This window comes from Nasonia vitripennis (assembly GCF_009193385.2).
Source record: "Nasonia vitripennis strain AsymCx chromosome 2 unlocalized genomic scaffold, Nvit_psr_1.1 chr2_random0007, whole genome shotgun sequence".
Classification (NCBI taxonomy): Eukaryota; Metazoa; Arthropoda; class Insecta; order Hymenoptera; family Pteromalidae; genus Nasonia; species Nasonia vitripennis.
The window spans coordinates 1,795,102-1,811,757 of NW_022279614.1; the positions used below are offsets into that span (position 1 = coordinate 1,795,102).

The 16,656-nt window shown below is 37.8% G+C and overlaps 1 protein-coding gene across 15 annotated transcripts in view; it reads left to right on the forward strand.

Annotated features, from left to right (window-relative positions):
- LOC103316186 (endophilin-A) overlaps positions 1–16,656 on the forward strand; it is a 541,748-nt gene that overhangs the window by 479,143 nt on the left and 45,949 nt on the right. For 14 of the 15 annotated variants that reach the window (XM_031925198.1, XM_032601554.1, XM_032601552.1 and 11 more), the window contains one exon: positions 12,016–12,137. The exons of the other annotated variant lie outside the window; for it this stretch is intronic. In XM_031925198.1, the coding sequence (XP_031781058.1) occupies positions 12,016–12,137 (122 nt within the window). The remainder of the gene's footprint in view (positions 1–12,015; positions 12,138–16,656) is intronic. 15 annotated transcript variants of the gene reach the window in all.

Consider the following 16,656-nt stretch of genomic DNA (forward strand, 5'->3'; position numbering starts at 1 on the left):
AGTTTTTTATTTATTTTTCAATGCCCGACGGATCATGTACGGGGCATTACAGCCTTAAAATGTTGGGTCTTACCAATATTGGGTTTTGTTTCTTTAAGCTTTTTGAATTTTGACACTTATGATAAAAACTTTTCAAAAATTGAGGAATCAGCGTTTGGGCTTAATGAAGTTTTAAAATTATAAATTTAAACTCTTTTTCTCAAACAAGTTTTTTAAGGTGAAACTTCACTGATTTTTGGACAAAAACTCAAAATATTTTTTATTTTATATTTTAATTGCTTATAGTTTTATGAACATTTTGAGACCACCTTGATGTAAAAGTTCAAAATTATATCAATGTTATAGGCAGTTAAGTAAAATATTTTACATTAGATTGCATACAAAAACAAAATTTCAAACGCTGTTTTCTCGTAACTTATTCGTTTGACTTCAACAAGTTATTTACGCAAGGCATTTTTATTATTCCTTTTGAAAATTTTATTTAAGTATATGTGGACAAATATAACCCAAAATTGGTACGTAACCTTCTTTATTTGCCACAATCAAGCCTTCAAAATCTGACAATAGATAGTGCAAAAAGTAAGAAAAATTAAAAATCAGTGGAGACCCACCTTAAGTCACTTTTTTAATTTAAGAAAACTGTTTGGGTTATGTAAGAGCGGGAGGGTGAATTTTGAATTTCGCGCCGTAGCGCGGCGAGCACTGCAGCGAGAGCGGTCGAGCGCATGCGCGCGCTGATGTGGGCCTCTCCCGTTTGCGCGGTCTCCGGCGCGAGGGTGCACGTGCAGTTCAGTTCTAACAGCTCCTCTCGAGTAATCAGTTGACCTCTTGCGCCTTTGTACTTGCAATTGCAAAGGCCTCTGTGTAAATTGCGAGCGAATAGAGTCGTCATCATCGTCCTTTTCAGGACGATCGACACTCTTTATTGTATCACCGTGCGTTGCGTAGTGTGTGTGCATTTTTCGTGCGGTGTGCGGATTGTGTGAATTCTTCGAGTGTTGGGATTTCAGCCACGTGTGAGCTTCCTCGCCGTGTCGATCTCCACCCGGCGATTGTTACCTACGCGGCAGGGCTGAAAAGGCCTGCCCGTGGTCCAGGATTGGTTCCCTCGAGACGTCGAGGCGACCTGCGACCGAGGAAGGTGCATCCCACCAGCGTGCGGCCAGGGCTTTACTTCGCGCCGTCCACGTCTCGTTCTGCGTCTAAGGTAGGAGAGCTCTCCAGCGTGCGAAAGGTACCTCGCGGCGATAGAATTAAGCTACTTGCGTTTCTTTCTCGGTTGTTGTCTATAGTAGAGTCTCTCTTTTTTTGTATAAGCGTACATTATAATTGCGTTTCTCTCTATTTGTTTAGTCTATCCTAGAGTCACTTTTCTTTGTATAATTTCCTTATTTCTAAAATAAAGCTATAGGCTTGTCCCGGCTTTTCTCTCTACTCCGTGAGAGTTTTTACGCCGCGGCAAGTCGTCTTTTTTCCCCCGCGAAATTCATTGTGTTTTGCGTTGATTTATTCACCCAAGCTTCCCTCACTCATTCCACCATTTTAATTTAATATATATATATATATAATTTGAACTCATTAGCTTTTGTTCAAAAACCTAACCTCTCGTCCTAAAAAAAAGACCTAAAACTAAACCTAACCTCTCGTCCCATATCTGTTATTTGGACTCTATGATAAGAATTTAATTATGTATCATAAAATTTCTTGATAAACAACATTATTAGTATATAAACTTTTTGATTAATCATTTTTATGATTATAAATTGTTAAATTCTTGTGGAGCTAAATCCTTAAATTTTTTCAAAACTACCACTTAAAGTGCTACGAATTATGGCTAAAAACTGGATTTGGTAAATATATTCAAACTTTTATAAAAGTTTGACCTGTAAAATTATTAATTGTCATTACGTATCTTAATTTTAGTAGAAATTGTCATCTTTTCATTCCGAATAGTATTTCATCTTTAGAGGAAATTAAATTAACACGTAGTATTGACCATTCACAATATTTCCTGCTTTACAACCACTAATCATTTGAGCATAAAAACAAAAATTCATTAATTTTCGTACAATCAATCAAGCATCGTTATAAAGACCATCATTCCGATTAATATTATGAAGATAAATTACAACAATGCCTACTTTTAATTGCAGATTATGAACTGGTCAGTCATTTTGCAACTGGCGCTTCCAAGTAGCTCCCTCCCGACCTCGCTCGTCTTCTTCCTCGGCTGATCTCTGGATCTCTCTCGTCTTCTTTCTAGGCTTCGCTCTCTCGCCGTCTCGTTCACCACGTCGGCTTCCACTGCTTCTCTTGGTACCGGCATCCCACACTCCACACACGTCACACTTTCGGTTCGTTTGCACCGCGAGATCAACTTGCTTCGCGCCAAAGTCGCGTCACTCGGTATTATTATCGACACAACTACGACGCAAAAGCACGAGCACGCGAGCCGAGGCGTGCATCCCGGCACTTTGCAGTAAGCTTCGAACCGAGACACACGTGTCGTGTTTCGAGAAGTCTAGCTGTGAATTTTTTGTGTCGCGTCTTCGCGGGCTGAAGAGTTCTTTTAGAGGTACACTGTGCTTTAACGTCGACGTTGTGTCGATAATAATACCTAGTGACGAGACTTGGGCGCAAAGCAAGTTGATCTAGCGGTGATGCTTGCAGTGCAAGAGAATCGAGAATGTGACGTATGTAGAGTATGGGACGCTGGTACCGAGAGAAGCAGAGGAAATCGACATGGAGGACGAAGGCGACGAGCGAGCGAAGCCAAGAAAGAAGACGAGGGAGATCCGGAAAGAAGACGAACGAGGTCGGGATGGAGCTACCCGGGAGCGGCAGTTGCCGGAAGGACGAGAGTAAATGAATCTTATTCAAGCACGTTCACGAGGTAAGAAAGTTGAGGAGTCCAGTCTGGGTTAAATCATGCAAAAAAAACAAAAAAAAATATTTGTCTGTTAAAAATTATTTCTTTTTACGTAAATTAAAAAAAAAAACATACAAAATCACTGACCAAAATTCATAACATTTTACTATATAAATAAGTTTTTAGTCACTTACAACTTTTTTAGAAATATCTTTCATTAGGTATGAGGGGACATGTTTAAGGTACATTTTAAGTCCAGGTAGAGTAAAGAAGACGGTCTTGATCTATCACAAAGCCGTGGCAAGTAACTATAAAAACTCTTATTGATATAGTAAAATGTTATGAATTTTGGTCAGTGATTTTGTATGGTATACATGATATGTTTCAGAAGAAATGGTGTGTATTGTAAATATTTTCAGTAGATATATATTTTTTTTTTCATAATTCCGGGAAGGCTGGGAAAATTGTATTTTATTGGTAACATTATGTGCATCTACATTTTTTGGAGCTAGAATAACTTCTTTGTGAATCTCCTCATTATTGATACTTGAATTTTTTCCGATATTTCTGTAATAATATTGTGGCTTGCTAATATTTCGTGTGGAATTTTAATCGCTTCTAACTCTTTTTCAAAACTACTAAAATATTTGCGTTCGCCAATATTTGAAAATGTTATTTTAGGCAAACTGGCAAGGTGCAAGTTACGCAAATTAACCTTAGGCTCCTGCATTGGCCCTCATAATTTTAATTTTAGTTTCAATTTTATCTAATTACTTATCATCATCTTAAAAATATTTCATAATATAACCTAAAAATTATACATTCTAAGTAATCTCCTACCTCTAACTTTTTATCCGAGATTTTCTGGTATTTAGTTAATGAAGATCTAGAAATTTTTTGTCAATGCTTCAAAAGGTTTTAGAAATAACTTCTAATATAGTAAATTTTTCTTTTCAAAAATCAGTTTAGTAAGAAATCATGTAACACCTCGTACAAGCTCCGCAGTAGTATATAAATATATTTATATACTACATGTATCTATATACATACATACTGGACTATATATACATATAATATGAGGCGAAAAGTAGATTACACAACTAGGGATGAAAGTTGGCTTTTCAGACAAGGATGATGAGTCTAAAAAAGCCAATTCGTCCCTTGTTGTGTACCGTTCTTTTTATAATCAGTGCATCGATAACGCTCTTTTTAGCTTGCCTGAAAAAGCAGAGTCGTCCAGTATCTCATGGTAAAATTTTGTTGTAAATCTGAATTGAGTTTGATGTCACACGGATTAATAGTATATACATACATGTATGAGATGTGTCACACACATACACACACGAAAATGCAAATATCTAAAGCGAAAGTGTTTTTTCCCTAGGGGCGAAAGTGAGTGTTCGAATTTGAGCGCTAGGTACAAGAAATCACTGAAAAGCATTATGTTTTGCCCCTAGCGCTTTTAGCTTGAGTTGTATGATAAAATCAAAATGTGACATATTTTTTAAATGGACGTTTGACTGTCCTTGAATGCTAAAGCAATAAATACGTAAGAGCGAAATAAATCATGTTCTTTGCAAAGTATAACGGTTTAAACGGCTTTTTAAGAGGATAAAAAAAATTGACTTTTCATTTTTTTAGTGATAACAAACCTACTTTAGGTTAAGGAGCACGGACTCAAGCAGTTTGGGAAATAAGCACCACCCCAATAATCATACATGACCAATGTGAAAAATACAGTCTCCCTTTCTCTTTCTCTCTCTTAAGTCCAGACGAATTACTCGAATTTAAGCTTCAAAGTGGATGTAAGAGGTAGAGGCAAGATTATTATTGGATTCGGTCGGAAAAGTGGGCAGCAGAAAATAATTTCATGCTCCGGCGTGAAAGTGCGAGCTTCTTTAGTTATTAACAAAAATGCTCAGAAATGCTCAAAAATGAGATTTTTGTTTCGGACTGTGACTTATATCTCCGAAACTAATGTATTTTAGCAAAAATAGTGCTGATGCAAATTTGTTCCTTGGGAAATTTCCTATAAGGTTCATCGGGTCCGATGTCCAAAATTGCAAAAATGACCTTGCAAATAGCGTGAATGTAAAAAAAATGCATTTTTTTACCGAATTTTATGAAGTTATTAAATTAGCTTTTAGATTCTGATGTGTAATGAAAAAGTAACTTAAAGTTATCTACAATAAGTGCACGAACCCCGCTCGCAGTACGTGCAATAGTTTTGCATACTGATTTAAGTTAATTAACAAAGCTTTGAAACTTTGAACTATCGCACAGCAAAACGCAGCATTTATAGAGTACTTTTCACTAATAAAATATCTTTCCAATGCGCCAAAAGCTTCACATTGATAGTTTGTACGAAAGTTTTTGTAACCGAGCGGGAAAGCAGGCGCGTCCGGTCGGGCGCGGCGGTGGGGGGAGCGACTCGCAGCAGAGAGAAACTGGAGCGCATGGCTTCAAAATGAGAATGTCGGAAAAAATCTCGATATCTCAGCTTCTAAACAAGCTAGATAGATGATTTTTTAATTTTATATACCGAAACGAATTGATAATACTGGCGGACTCCATTTTTTTTCTATATTTCATTATTCTGGCTGCATTGAAACCGTAATGCAGTTTCTCATATTTAATTGTTAAAAATGTTATTGAGAAAATAATTTATAGTCTTTTCAGGAGTTAGGAGTAAACGGGATGGGGATTTTTCTGGGTTATAAACTAATTTAAACTCCGTGAAATTTTTCAATTATATTAAAAATATTTGTTTTATTATAATGATACATATGAAGTGTTTATATATCCATACTTAATCTAGCTTTTTTACATACATATTCAACTGGACATTTACTCTCATCATCGCTATCATTATGAAATTTCCCAATAATTTCTGTGCTCGGAATTTTGTTATGCGATCAATAACTTTACTCGACTCAACTGACTCTGCGGGAGTGATTATTAAAATACTACCCATAGCATGAAAAGTATTTAAACCATCAATGGTTTTTATATTATGATCAGCATTATCTGAAACTGAATATTCGTTCGTCTCTATCGGTCTTCGCGAGGCAGGTTGTGTGGTGATAAAGGAGAAAAAAAAACTTTAAGACATTTTCTCTTTTCTTTTCAACGTTTCGACGGACAATGCCGCTCTCAACAAGGAGACTGATGTGAAAAAATGTTATTAAAAACTTGTTATATAACAATATATGTACAGTGTGAAGAATAGAACGTACAATTATGGAGAAGATCGGTACAGTTTCGTCGAGAAGGCGCTTCCCCGCCGCGCGGCGGGGTGAACGTAGGTGAACAGTGTTTCTCTCACAGCTATTCGATTCTAATTCGCGCGATTCGAGATTTTCGTCGTGTTTATATAACGCGGAGCAGTAAGAAGAGAGTCGAGCGGCGGTGTTGACAATTTCTTACGTTATTGACGTCAGAGCCTAGCTTATGTTTGTTTTGTTTTCAGCTGGTGTATAAGGTGTGTGTGTATACTGTATATTAATTTTGAGTGTCTTCCTTCTTATTAATACCGTTTTCTTGTAGGTGTATGTGTAGCATTTCGGAAACTAGTCTTTTATTTAAATTGAGCTCTCTGTCTTTAACGTGGTAGTTTTCAAAAATGAAAGTGTGATTCAGATTGTTGACGTGATCGGAGATATACAGTACTTTTGTGTTCATTTATACGTATATACACATTCCTTTTTGTTTGGCCTACGTACGTGGTAGAGCAATCATTACATTCAAATTTATAGACAACGTTGTTTTCTAGATCTTTATCTTTCTTGTCTTGCCTTTTATGATGATATTTTTCATTTGGCTATTTATTTTCGGTACAGTGTCGATGTTGAGAGTCTTGAATGTATGACTGGTCTGCTTGTAAAAACCTTGAATACAGGGTAGGCTTACAATATTGCGTTTTTCATTGCTGCTAATCTATTGCCTTGACAATGTGTTCGATGTTAACGTTGTTCGTATATATTTGTTAACGAAGACGGGTGGATAATGATTTTCATGCAGTAATTTTTTGATGTTTTGAATGTTCTTATTGTAAAATTTCTTGTTGGATAATTTTATCGCTCTATCAACAAGATTGTACACCATGGCGATTTTTTGAGACATAGGATGTTGTGATGTGTAATTTAAAAATCTGCCAGAGAAGGGACGGTTTGTTGTACTAATCAGTTACTATTTTATCATCGTCTTGAATCAATAGAATATCTAGAAAACGTATAGAGTTATCGATCTCAGGCTCGTGAGTAAATTGTAATCTATTGTTGTAAGAATTGAATGTTTTTAAAATTTCGTCGACTTTGTCATTCGGCACATATGTAATAATGTCGTCAACATATCGATAAAAGAATGTTGGTTTGAACGATAGTTTAGATAGGCAATACGTTTCGAGATCATCTATGACAATGTCAGCAAAGAAACTTGAGATCGGAGAGCCCATTGGTGTGCCAAATAGCTGTTTGTAAAATTTGCCATTGAATTGAAAGAACGTACTCCCCATAAGTAATTCACAAGCCAACAAGATTTCATTAAGAGGTATTTCAGATTTTTGTACAATTTGTATATATCTTTTTTCGATGCTCTTCTTGACTAATGATTTGTCAATGTTGTGATAAATAGAGTGATTTTACATTGAGGCTGATGGGACTACAACATTTTTAATTTTTTCTATAAAATCTAAAATAAAAATGCCTAAACCCACCTGCCCCATACGTAGCCAGTATAATATAAAGTACCTCGGCACATCGGAGAAAGGCAAGCGAAATCAATAAGGATTAAAAACACTCAAACCCCACGCACCTACAGTTTAAGACGAGCGAACTTTATTTTAAAAAATGCTTTGGTAAATCGGCGGCAGGCGAGCAAAAGCGGGAAAGGTGAAAACAAAAACCAATCACTTTAAGACGTCGTGTAAGTAATGAAAGTTCTTCTCACCTTACCAGAAGCCTCGTTCATAGTGATTTCGACTTTGAAAATCTGTGTTTTGTATGTGCTGAAGATGCATCCGACGAATTCGTTAAAAAGCAGGCTAAAAACCAACAAGCAGCCGGAAAATTGTAAGGCATGTTACGAAATCAGAAACCAAAGATTCGCTAGTTGAAAAGTTAAAAAACCGAAGTGATCCAGAGGCTGTATATGTTGCTTTTCGCATAAGGAGCGTTCCAGATTTAGTCGCAGTACATGCTAGATATCACGAATGTATACCGCGTTTATTAAAAAACAAATTAGATACTGCAGACCCAGAAAATGCAGTCGCTGTCAAAGCTGCTAGATTCATTGCCGAATATGTTATAAAAAATAAAGAGCAATCTTGCCAATTTTGTATAACAGAAATTTCAGATAAATTTGAGACTGACAGACTGCCGTATTTAAAATACATTATAAAATATTTAAACGATAGCTTTAGAAACGACATAACTATTCATAGATCAAGAGACGGGCCTATAATAACATTTTCAAACGTAGGTAACAAAATTTTAACTGAAAAGTGGTACAAAAACAAGAGCGCTGATGAACTAAAGAACACCTTAGATTTGTAAAAAATAGCTCAAAAATAATTATTCAAGACATCAAAAATACTTATTACGACACGAAGCATTATCCAGCTCCAAATTGCTTTTTGGAAAAATCTAAGGCAGATATTCCAAAAACTTTATTAGAATTGGTATCTGGTATTATAACTCAAGATAAAGCAAAACCGGAAAATTACGAGCCAATAATTATAGCTATTGCACATGCAATAATCGCCGCAACTCGACCAAGATCGTTCATTTCATCTGTACAAGTTGGACTAGCTGCTATACTTTATAAGCAATATGGATCTAAAGAATTAATTCAAATTTTACAATCGTTAGGTTTTTGTGCTTCGTATGAAGTAATTAAATTATTTGAAGCTTCAATTTTAAATCATAGTGAAATTATAACATTTAATGATTCGTACACTCAACAAGTGTCAGATAATAAAAATATTTTTAGAGAAAAATGGTTTTTCTCTATCTGATGCTGTCCCTCGGTGGTGATCAAGCATATTGGTTCGTCTCTATCGGTCTTCGCGAGGCAGGTTGTGTGGTGATAAAGGAGAAAAAAAAACTTTAAGACATTTTCTCTTTTCTTTTCAACGTTTCGACGGACAATGCCGCCCTCATCAGGAGACTGATGTGAAAAATTGTTATTAAAAACTTGTTGTATAACAATATATGTACAGTGTGAAGAATAGAACTTACAATTATGGAGAAGATCGGTACAAAGTATTGTCGAGAAGGCGCTTCCCCGCCGTGCGGCGGGCGGAAAGTAGGTGAACAGTGTTTCTTTCTCAGCTATTCGATTCTAATTCGCGCAAGTCGAGATTTTCGTCGTGTTTGTATAGCGCGGAGCAGCAAGAAGAGAGTCGAGCGGCCGCACAGTGGGAGAAAATGGACAAAATTCGAGCCACGCGTCATTTTTAATCATAGAGCCATGATTTTTTTTTAAACTCTTTAAAAAAGCATCGAGTTTAAGCTACAGGTGCGGAAATTATTGTATCACCTTCCCCTAAACCCATGCGATCCCCTAGAAGCCACCCCTACCAAACCACAAGCAGTCTAACTCATCTATCCCAGGGAACAGCGAGTTAAATCGCTTTATTTTTTCTTAAAATAATTAAGCCACACACCATAAGCCAGCTAATAACCTACATACCTACCCCTAACCCGCTTAACCCCTAGAAACCACCCCTATCAAACCACAAGCAGGCTAACTAGCCTAACCCTGGGAACAGCGAGTTAAATCGCTTTATTTTTCTCAAAATAATTAAGCCACACACCAGAAGCCAGGTAATCACCTAAATACCTACCCCTAACCTGCTTAACCCCTAGAAAGCACCCCTACCAAACCACAAGCAATAAAACATGGTTTAAAAAAAAACTTTATTCATGTCGATTTTTCACATTGAAATCATTTAAGATTTAATGTTTAGAGCGAAGAAATCGTGTCCTCGAGACTTAAACTTCAGTGTCACAGTTTAAATTTTGAAGAAAAAAGGTAAAAGCACATAAAATGGCGGCTAACACGGGAAAATCGTGAAAAATTTCCAGAATTTTTTACTTGAGAATGATTTTGGTGCTCCAGCTGTCCAATTTTGGTATTCTGAGAGGTAAAGGCGATGGTAATGGGGGCGTTTAACAAACTATGGTAGTCTCACAGTTCAATATTTCTTTCCGTACAGGCACTGCGGGATCCAGCTGGCTCTCGTTTAAGCGAGTTTTCACCACCGGGCTCGCTACCATTGAGCCGGGAATCTCTGCTTTGTCTGCTTCTAAGAATTTTGAGGTTACGCTAGCCATTTTTCGCACCTGCTCCGTATTCACCGTCCAAAGCCACGCATCACTCACACGGATACGTTGTCCAACACCTGGCTTGACTTATTTATAACTCACTCGGAGAATGCCGTAACTGGCTACAGAAAGTCAGAGGCTCCTTTCAGTGCTGGGCTTGATTATATTAAATTATATCTTAATTTTTTTAAGCCAGAGAGAATCCCTTCAAAGATCTAAATACGAGACTTAAATAATATCAATACGGAGGTATTCAAGAAATGCAACCAATCGCATTTAGTTGGATCTTACCTGACGCAGACCTAACTAGAAACATCCAGCGAAGATTTTAGTAAATCTAGAACTTCAGTTTGAATTTGATTTGTTTACTATTATATGTGTGCCAACTTTTTTTATTTCTAAAGTTATTTTAATTGAAGTATATAAATCATAATTTAATGACAATTAGACGCAATCCTTGCGCTAATACTATGTAAACTATCCTATTATTTTTTATTGGGCATGCAGATTATGCATGAAATTAAGTTACTAATTATTCATATCTTAATCCTTTTTTTGCAAGGCAAACCAAAATAACTATGAACTAGCGCGCCACACGCGGCCTTCCGGCCACGGTGGCCACGCAAAGCGATACAAGGAGCGCAAAACGCGAAAGGGCGTGCCTTCTGACGCTCCCGCTGCGCGCTTGCCCGATTCATCGACGCTCGCGCGAGCGTCAGGCAATCAATTAAAGCTTTTGGGCCAGATAGGGCGTGTCACACCGAAATTGTTATTCAATCATATGTATCAAACATCATTTCTAGAGTTGTTGTTTATGAGCGTTTTGAAAAAATGTTTGTCACGGTATAAAGATGTGTTTTTATAATATCTACAACTTTTACGTTCAAGGTTTTTATGTATAATGTATAGCCTTACAGTTTTATGATGAATACTGGTTTATTGCTATAAAAAAAATAGATTTTGGCCCGTTAACTCGAATTAAATGCATTTTCACGCTTAAGTGTAAATAGGAAAAAGTTGTTTTTCTTCGAGATCTACAACTTTTCTAGGTAACTTTTTTTTGTAGAATGCATAGAATTCGAGTTAGAGCCAAAAAACCGTTTTTAGCGATTTTTGGATGTGACCGCATTCTGCGTATACATGCAGGATCGAGCCCAAAATAAATTTGGCACATTACTATTACGAGGGGAGTTCGCACAAAAATTTTTAGCCCGATTGATAAAAGTCTTTTAGAGATAATCGTGTAACACCAAAATTTTTATTAAAAAAACACGCAAAAATTGAACAAATTGTGCCCGCATTTAAAAAAAACCTAGAGGATCGGGATGAAAAAAATAAGTTTTTAGGTTTGTGGAGACTCCTCCTAAAATTGCAGCCCGATCGGTCGAAAATTGCGTGAGACATCGCATCTCACACATTTTTCGATGACAAAACTATAAGGCACTTCCGTGTCGCGGTCGTGCCTAAAAATAAATTAAAAGTTATTCCATTTATTTTATAATAAACAACCCACTTAAACTTACGTCATGTATGAGCAAAAACAGCTCAAGTAGTAGGATAGCAAATTACTGCACTGAGGATCCGAGTTCAAGCCTCGGCCAGGCAAAATTTTCTATATATCATTTGTTTTAATGTTTTTTACTTTTGGATATGTAATAACATTAATTTCTGTTAATAACGTTATATAACTATAAATTACTCGAAAAATCACTTGGTAAATCACGTGATCAAGCATTTTTTTGCTGGTAATTAAATAAAATAATTTTAATTAATACTGCATAAGGTCGTGTTTCTGAACGCAATTTATCTTTATATTTTAAGCTTCACCGTTACCATCACCAAGTAAATCTCCATCAAGGACTCCTATTCAACCTCAAAAGCAGCCTTACTGTACAGCTCTTTACGACTTTGAACCTGAAAATCCCGGAGAACTTGGATTTAAGGTAATAAGGTTTAAACTCAAGTATCATTCTCATATAACTGTTACCGAAGCTATTGCCATTTTATGGTTGTGCAACTTTTTGTAAACTATACTTTATCATTATTTTACGTAATATTGCTGCCGGGGATAGAGCGGCGACGGCTTCGTGGTAAACCACCCGCTCGAGGGATCGTGGGTTTAAATCCCATTATCGTGACCTGTTTTTTCGGTTTTAATGGAAATCTTACTCACGACACTAGGATTAAAAAAAGCGTAGATGCGATGAGCCTACCCTATAAGCTTTTGAAAGCTTAAATTCATCCAGAAATCTAACACGACACGTTGTGAAGCCGAGTTCGGAAAAGCCCCCAATTATTTTTTTTTTCCTATCCGCTTTAAGAATCCCAAATCTCTGTTCCTTCTTCGCAAGCTCTAAATTGAGTTCAAAAACCCAGTATCGAAGTTTCTGGTTTTAGAACCCCGTATCTTGAAATCTGATTTGAGAATCTAGTAGCTTAGGATCTAATTTGTGGGAATATATATAGACCATAGGCGTTATGCCCATGTACAGGAGTGGGGAGCGCCATGTTGGCATCTCCGCGAGAAGCGGCGCTGCGCGCCACTTGCTTCCGAGCTACCGATCGGTGTGCATCGCCTGTCACTCTTACCGAATAAAGCTTTTTACTTACGACCGAATCTTTTGTGTATCTTTATTGTGAGCACCTACCTAGTCTGTTATTCTAACAGGTTATGGGTCCCAGCCCGCATCCACGGCGCGAATAAACAATTTTAATAGTGTGAAAGTGTTCGTGAGTGCGTACTTTAAGAGGAAGAGAGAAAACGTAGCTTCGAGCGGCATTGAGGAAGGTCGTGAGATTCCTGAGGAGAGTACGGCGCTTAAGTCAATAATGGAGACAGGTAGGTGATAATTAATGTGAGTGTACATACAAAAGACGCGAGTAAAATCTTAGGAAAGTTAGAGACGCGGAAGTGACGTTTACATAATGCACGAAAAGACGCGGAGATAAAGAAAACTAAAATCACGGAATCGAGAGTAAAGTAAATCTGACGTGTGTGAAATAGTGTAAAATAAATTCGTTTATCAGGAAACGCTGAACAAAAGACGCGAAACAAAAACGATCTCTCAGAAATTTGACGACTTAAGGGTTAAACGGAAAGTTAGGAAAATTTATAAAAAAAAAAAAGACGCAAGCTGAAATCGTGATTAAACGTGCATGCGTTTCTTGGCACAAAGCAAGCGTGTTCTGAATTCCAAGAACCGGTCAAATCGGCAAGATGGCTGACAAGCGGCGCAAGTCTGAGCGGGAAATCATGCGCGAGAAAGAAAGGAAGAGCGGCAACACTGTCGGGAAAAGAAAGCGGGAGCGAGCATATCTTCGCCGTGAAGAAGCAGAGTAGCGCAAGGAAGGGGGCGTGGCTTAGCTGCGCGCGCTAAGAGCGGCAAGGATGGGGTGCATGAGAGAGAGAGAGAGAGAGAGAGAGAGAGAGAGAGAGAGAGAGAGAGAGAGATTTTGTACCGGCAGAGTTGAAGCGCGTGCATGCGAGAGAGAGGGAAAAAGCGGTACAGCGCGGGGACGCGAGAGCGTATGCCATGCACGAGAGAGAGAGAGAGAGAGAGAGAGAGAGAGAGAGAGAGAGAGAGAGAGAGAGAGAGAGAGAGAGAGAGAAAGAGCATACATGAGTGAACAAGAGAGTATGCATGAGCGTGAGACTGTAAATTTGAAAAACAGCTGATCGTTTTTTACCCTAAGCGAAGTGCTGCGGTTGCCACTTGACTCGACGCCGACGAATGTCCGCAGGTTCTAGTGCCGAGGGCACGTGCTCACGCGCGTATGGCCGATAGGCACTATTGCCAGGCGTAGTGCGTGATGATTGTCTGCGGCCGTAGTATACAATAAGCTATCTGTGGAACTAATGCTATGTTGAATTTACAGAGACTGAGGAGAGAATCGAAGAGATAGTGAGAAGAGTATGTAAGGCGATGAATGCTTTACATATACTGGCAGAGGAGAGAGTGTACCTAGGAAAAGGAAAAGATGGAAAACTGGTATTTTCCACGAAGAATTCGCTGTTCAAAATAGGTAAGGAAGTGTACTGATGGATTAAAAGTAAAGAAGTGTATTTAGTGATGATTTAAGAGGGCGTGTCCTAGTAAGGAGATGAGAAAGTGCGCACTGACAGAGGACGGGAAACCGAGGTTACTAGGTTGAGGGAATTTATTCAGATGGGATAATTCTTAACTTACTATTAAAATTATGCATGCATGGGATGTGCTAAAGAGTAGAGTAAGTTAGGATCCTCGTAAAATCAGATTAGGATATGAAGTATGGGACAGTAATTTATTAAGAAACGCATGAGTTATAGAAAGTAAAATAAAATAAGAATTGAATTCTAATAAATAAATAAAATGAAATGTATGACATGTATGAAGTGTGATTGAACATGAGATATTTTAATGATGAATATATGACTAGATAAGATGTGATGCATGCAAAGATGAGATATATGAGATGGTATATGAAATGAACAACGAATTCCGGGATGAGTTATGTTATGTGATGCTATATGATGAGTTGAAATGATCAGAATAAATGAGGTGCTTATCATATTCAAATTAAACTAATGCTTATTTGTGCTATTTTAGGTCAATTCTTGTCAGAAGATGACTGTCAGTTCCTGAGGAAAATATGGCCTCCAGGGGAGAAAGTCATGCTTGTGTCGGAGCCCAGAATATCCGAAAGAATGGTGACAGAGGAGAGGCTGAAGGCGGCTATGCAGGAAATAGAAAAGACCGTAGAAACGAAGGTGAAGACTACACTGGAGTGGATCACTGAACAACAGAAGGAATTCTTTGATATGCAAGCAAAACTCAACAAAGAGTTAATCGAAAGCACGCTTTCAAAAATGACAGAAGGCATACAGAAGCAGAAAGAGATCGAAGCTCCAAAGCAAGACAAGGTTGAGAATGATACAAAAGTCAGATCGTGGCTAAGGTGGGCAACGACTAAAACCACCCCAGGGACCAAAGCTGCTCCAAAAATAAAAAACATAGAAGACGTGGATATTGAACTGAAGATCAGGCAGGGTGTAAAGGAATACGAAGAAAGGAACAGACTAGGAGCGGATCTAAGGCTAAAGCCCACCATTGACGAAAGTCTACTGGAAGAAGAAAACTTTGTAGTTCCAATCCAGAAGACCGGGACCGAGGAAGAGGGAATTGGGAGAAAGCATCTCTGCTCTCCGACACCTTCATTGTTTAGGACGACAGAGAAATCAGGATGAGGAATTGGAAGAAGGAGAAGTCAATGAAGCTCAAGACTGGGAGGGTAAACAAATCATCCCAGGTAAGATTGTAATGACAACAGGGAAATCACCCAAAACTCAGATGGATCTGATCGATTGACATGAGGCCGTCACCAGAAGGGCAAACAAGACCACAAGTAAATATGATATGAATCATATAGGAATATCTGATGGAGTAAATGGGGTAAGCAATAATAATCTAAACATAGTTAAAATTATAGAAGATAAAATTAAAGAATCGTTAGCTAAGGATAATAAGGGAGGAAATGGCGGAATAAACCCAACTAATGACAGTAACAAGAATAAAATCATAATTGAGGTTTCTAGCAAAGAGAGTAATGTGATGCGAAGTTATAAGTTAACTACTGGGATGAAGTTTGAGATTTTTGAAGATTATTTGATGTCTGAGGTTAAAACCAAAAGGTTAGACTATGTGTTTGATAAAAAGAAATGTGAGGATGTGAATGAACCTAAATTAATTGAGAATAAGCATAGAGTTCGAGATATCATAATCAATCATATTGACATAGAATATTACACTAAAATGATTGATATTAAAGAAACTATTGAAATGGTGGAAAAACTAAAGGAATTAAAAAGGTTTGAAACTAGAATCATGCGGTTAACTGCAAGAAACGATTTAAACAACTTAAGATATGATGTAAATAAGCATAAAGCTTCTGAATTTTGGGATTTGTTTGAGGAAAAAGTGAAAGTATATGAAAATACGCCTAATGCTGATAAATTACCGGAAAAAAGATAAAAAGAATCTGTTTATACAAGCAATCAAAGATGCGGTGCCCAACGTAACTGTGACGGATTGTCTACTTGAGGAATCGACTGGGCGAGAAATGACGTACAGTCAATTAAAAAAATTTATTTTGCAGGAGGAAGCTTTGAGACCGCAGAGGCAACCACCTAAGTCCGCGTTCAACGCCGGATTTCGAGGAGGCAAGAGAGGAGAGCAAATTCAGAGAAGAGGGAAGGATGATGTCAGGTATTATTCGTGCGGCAAGAATGGACACATCAGCAGAGATTGTCCGACCCCAGGAGAGGTGGTATGTTACAATTGTAACAAGGTTGGAAATCACATCTCTAGCCAGCTAGCAAAAGGGCGAAATTGGAACCTGCTCACAACCAAGGACGTGGAAGACCAGACTGGACGGGCCAAGGAGGCCACAACCAAGGATCCACGAGAGGTGGTGGCGCAGGTTCGA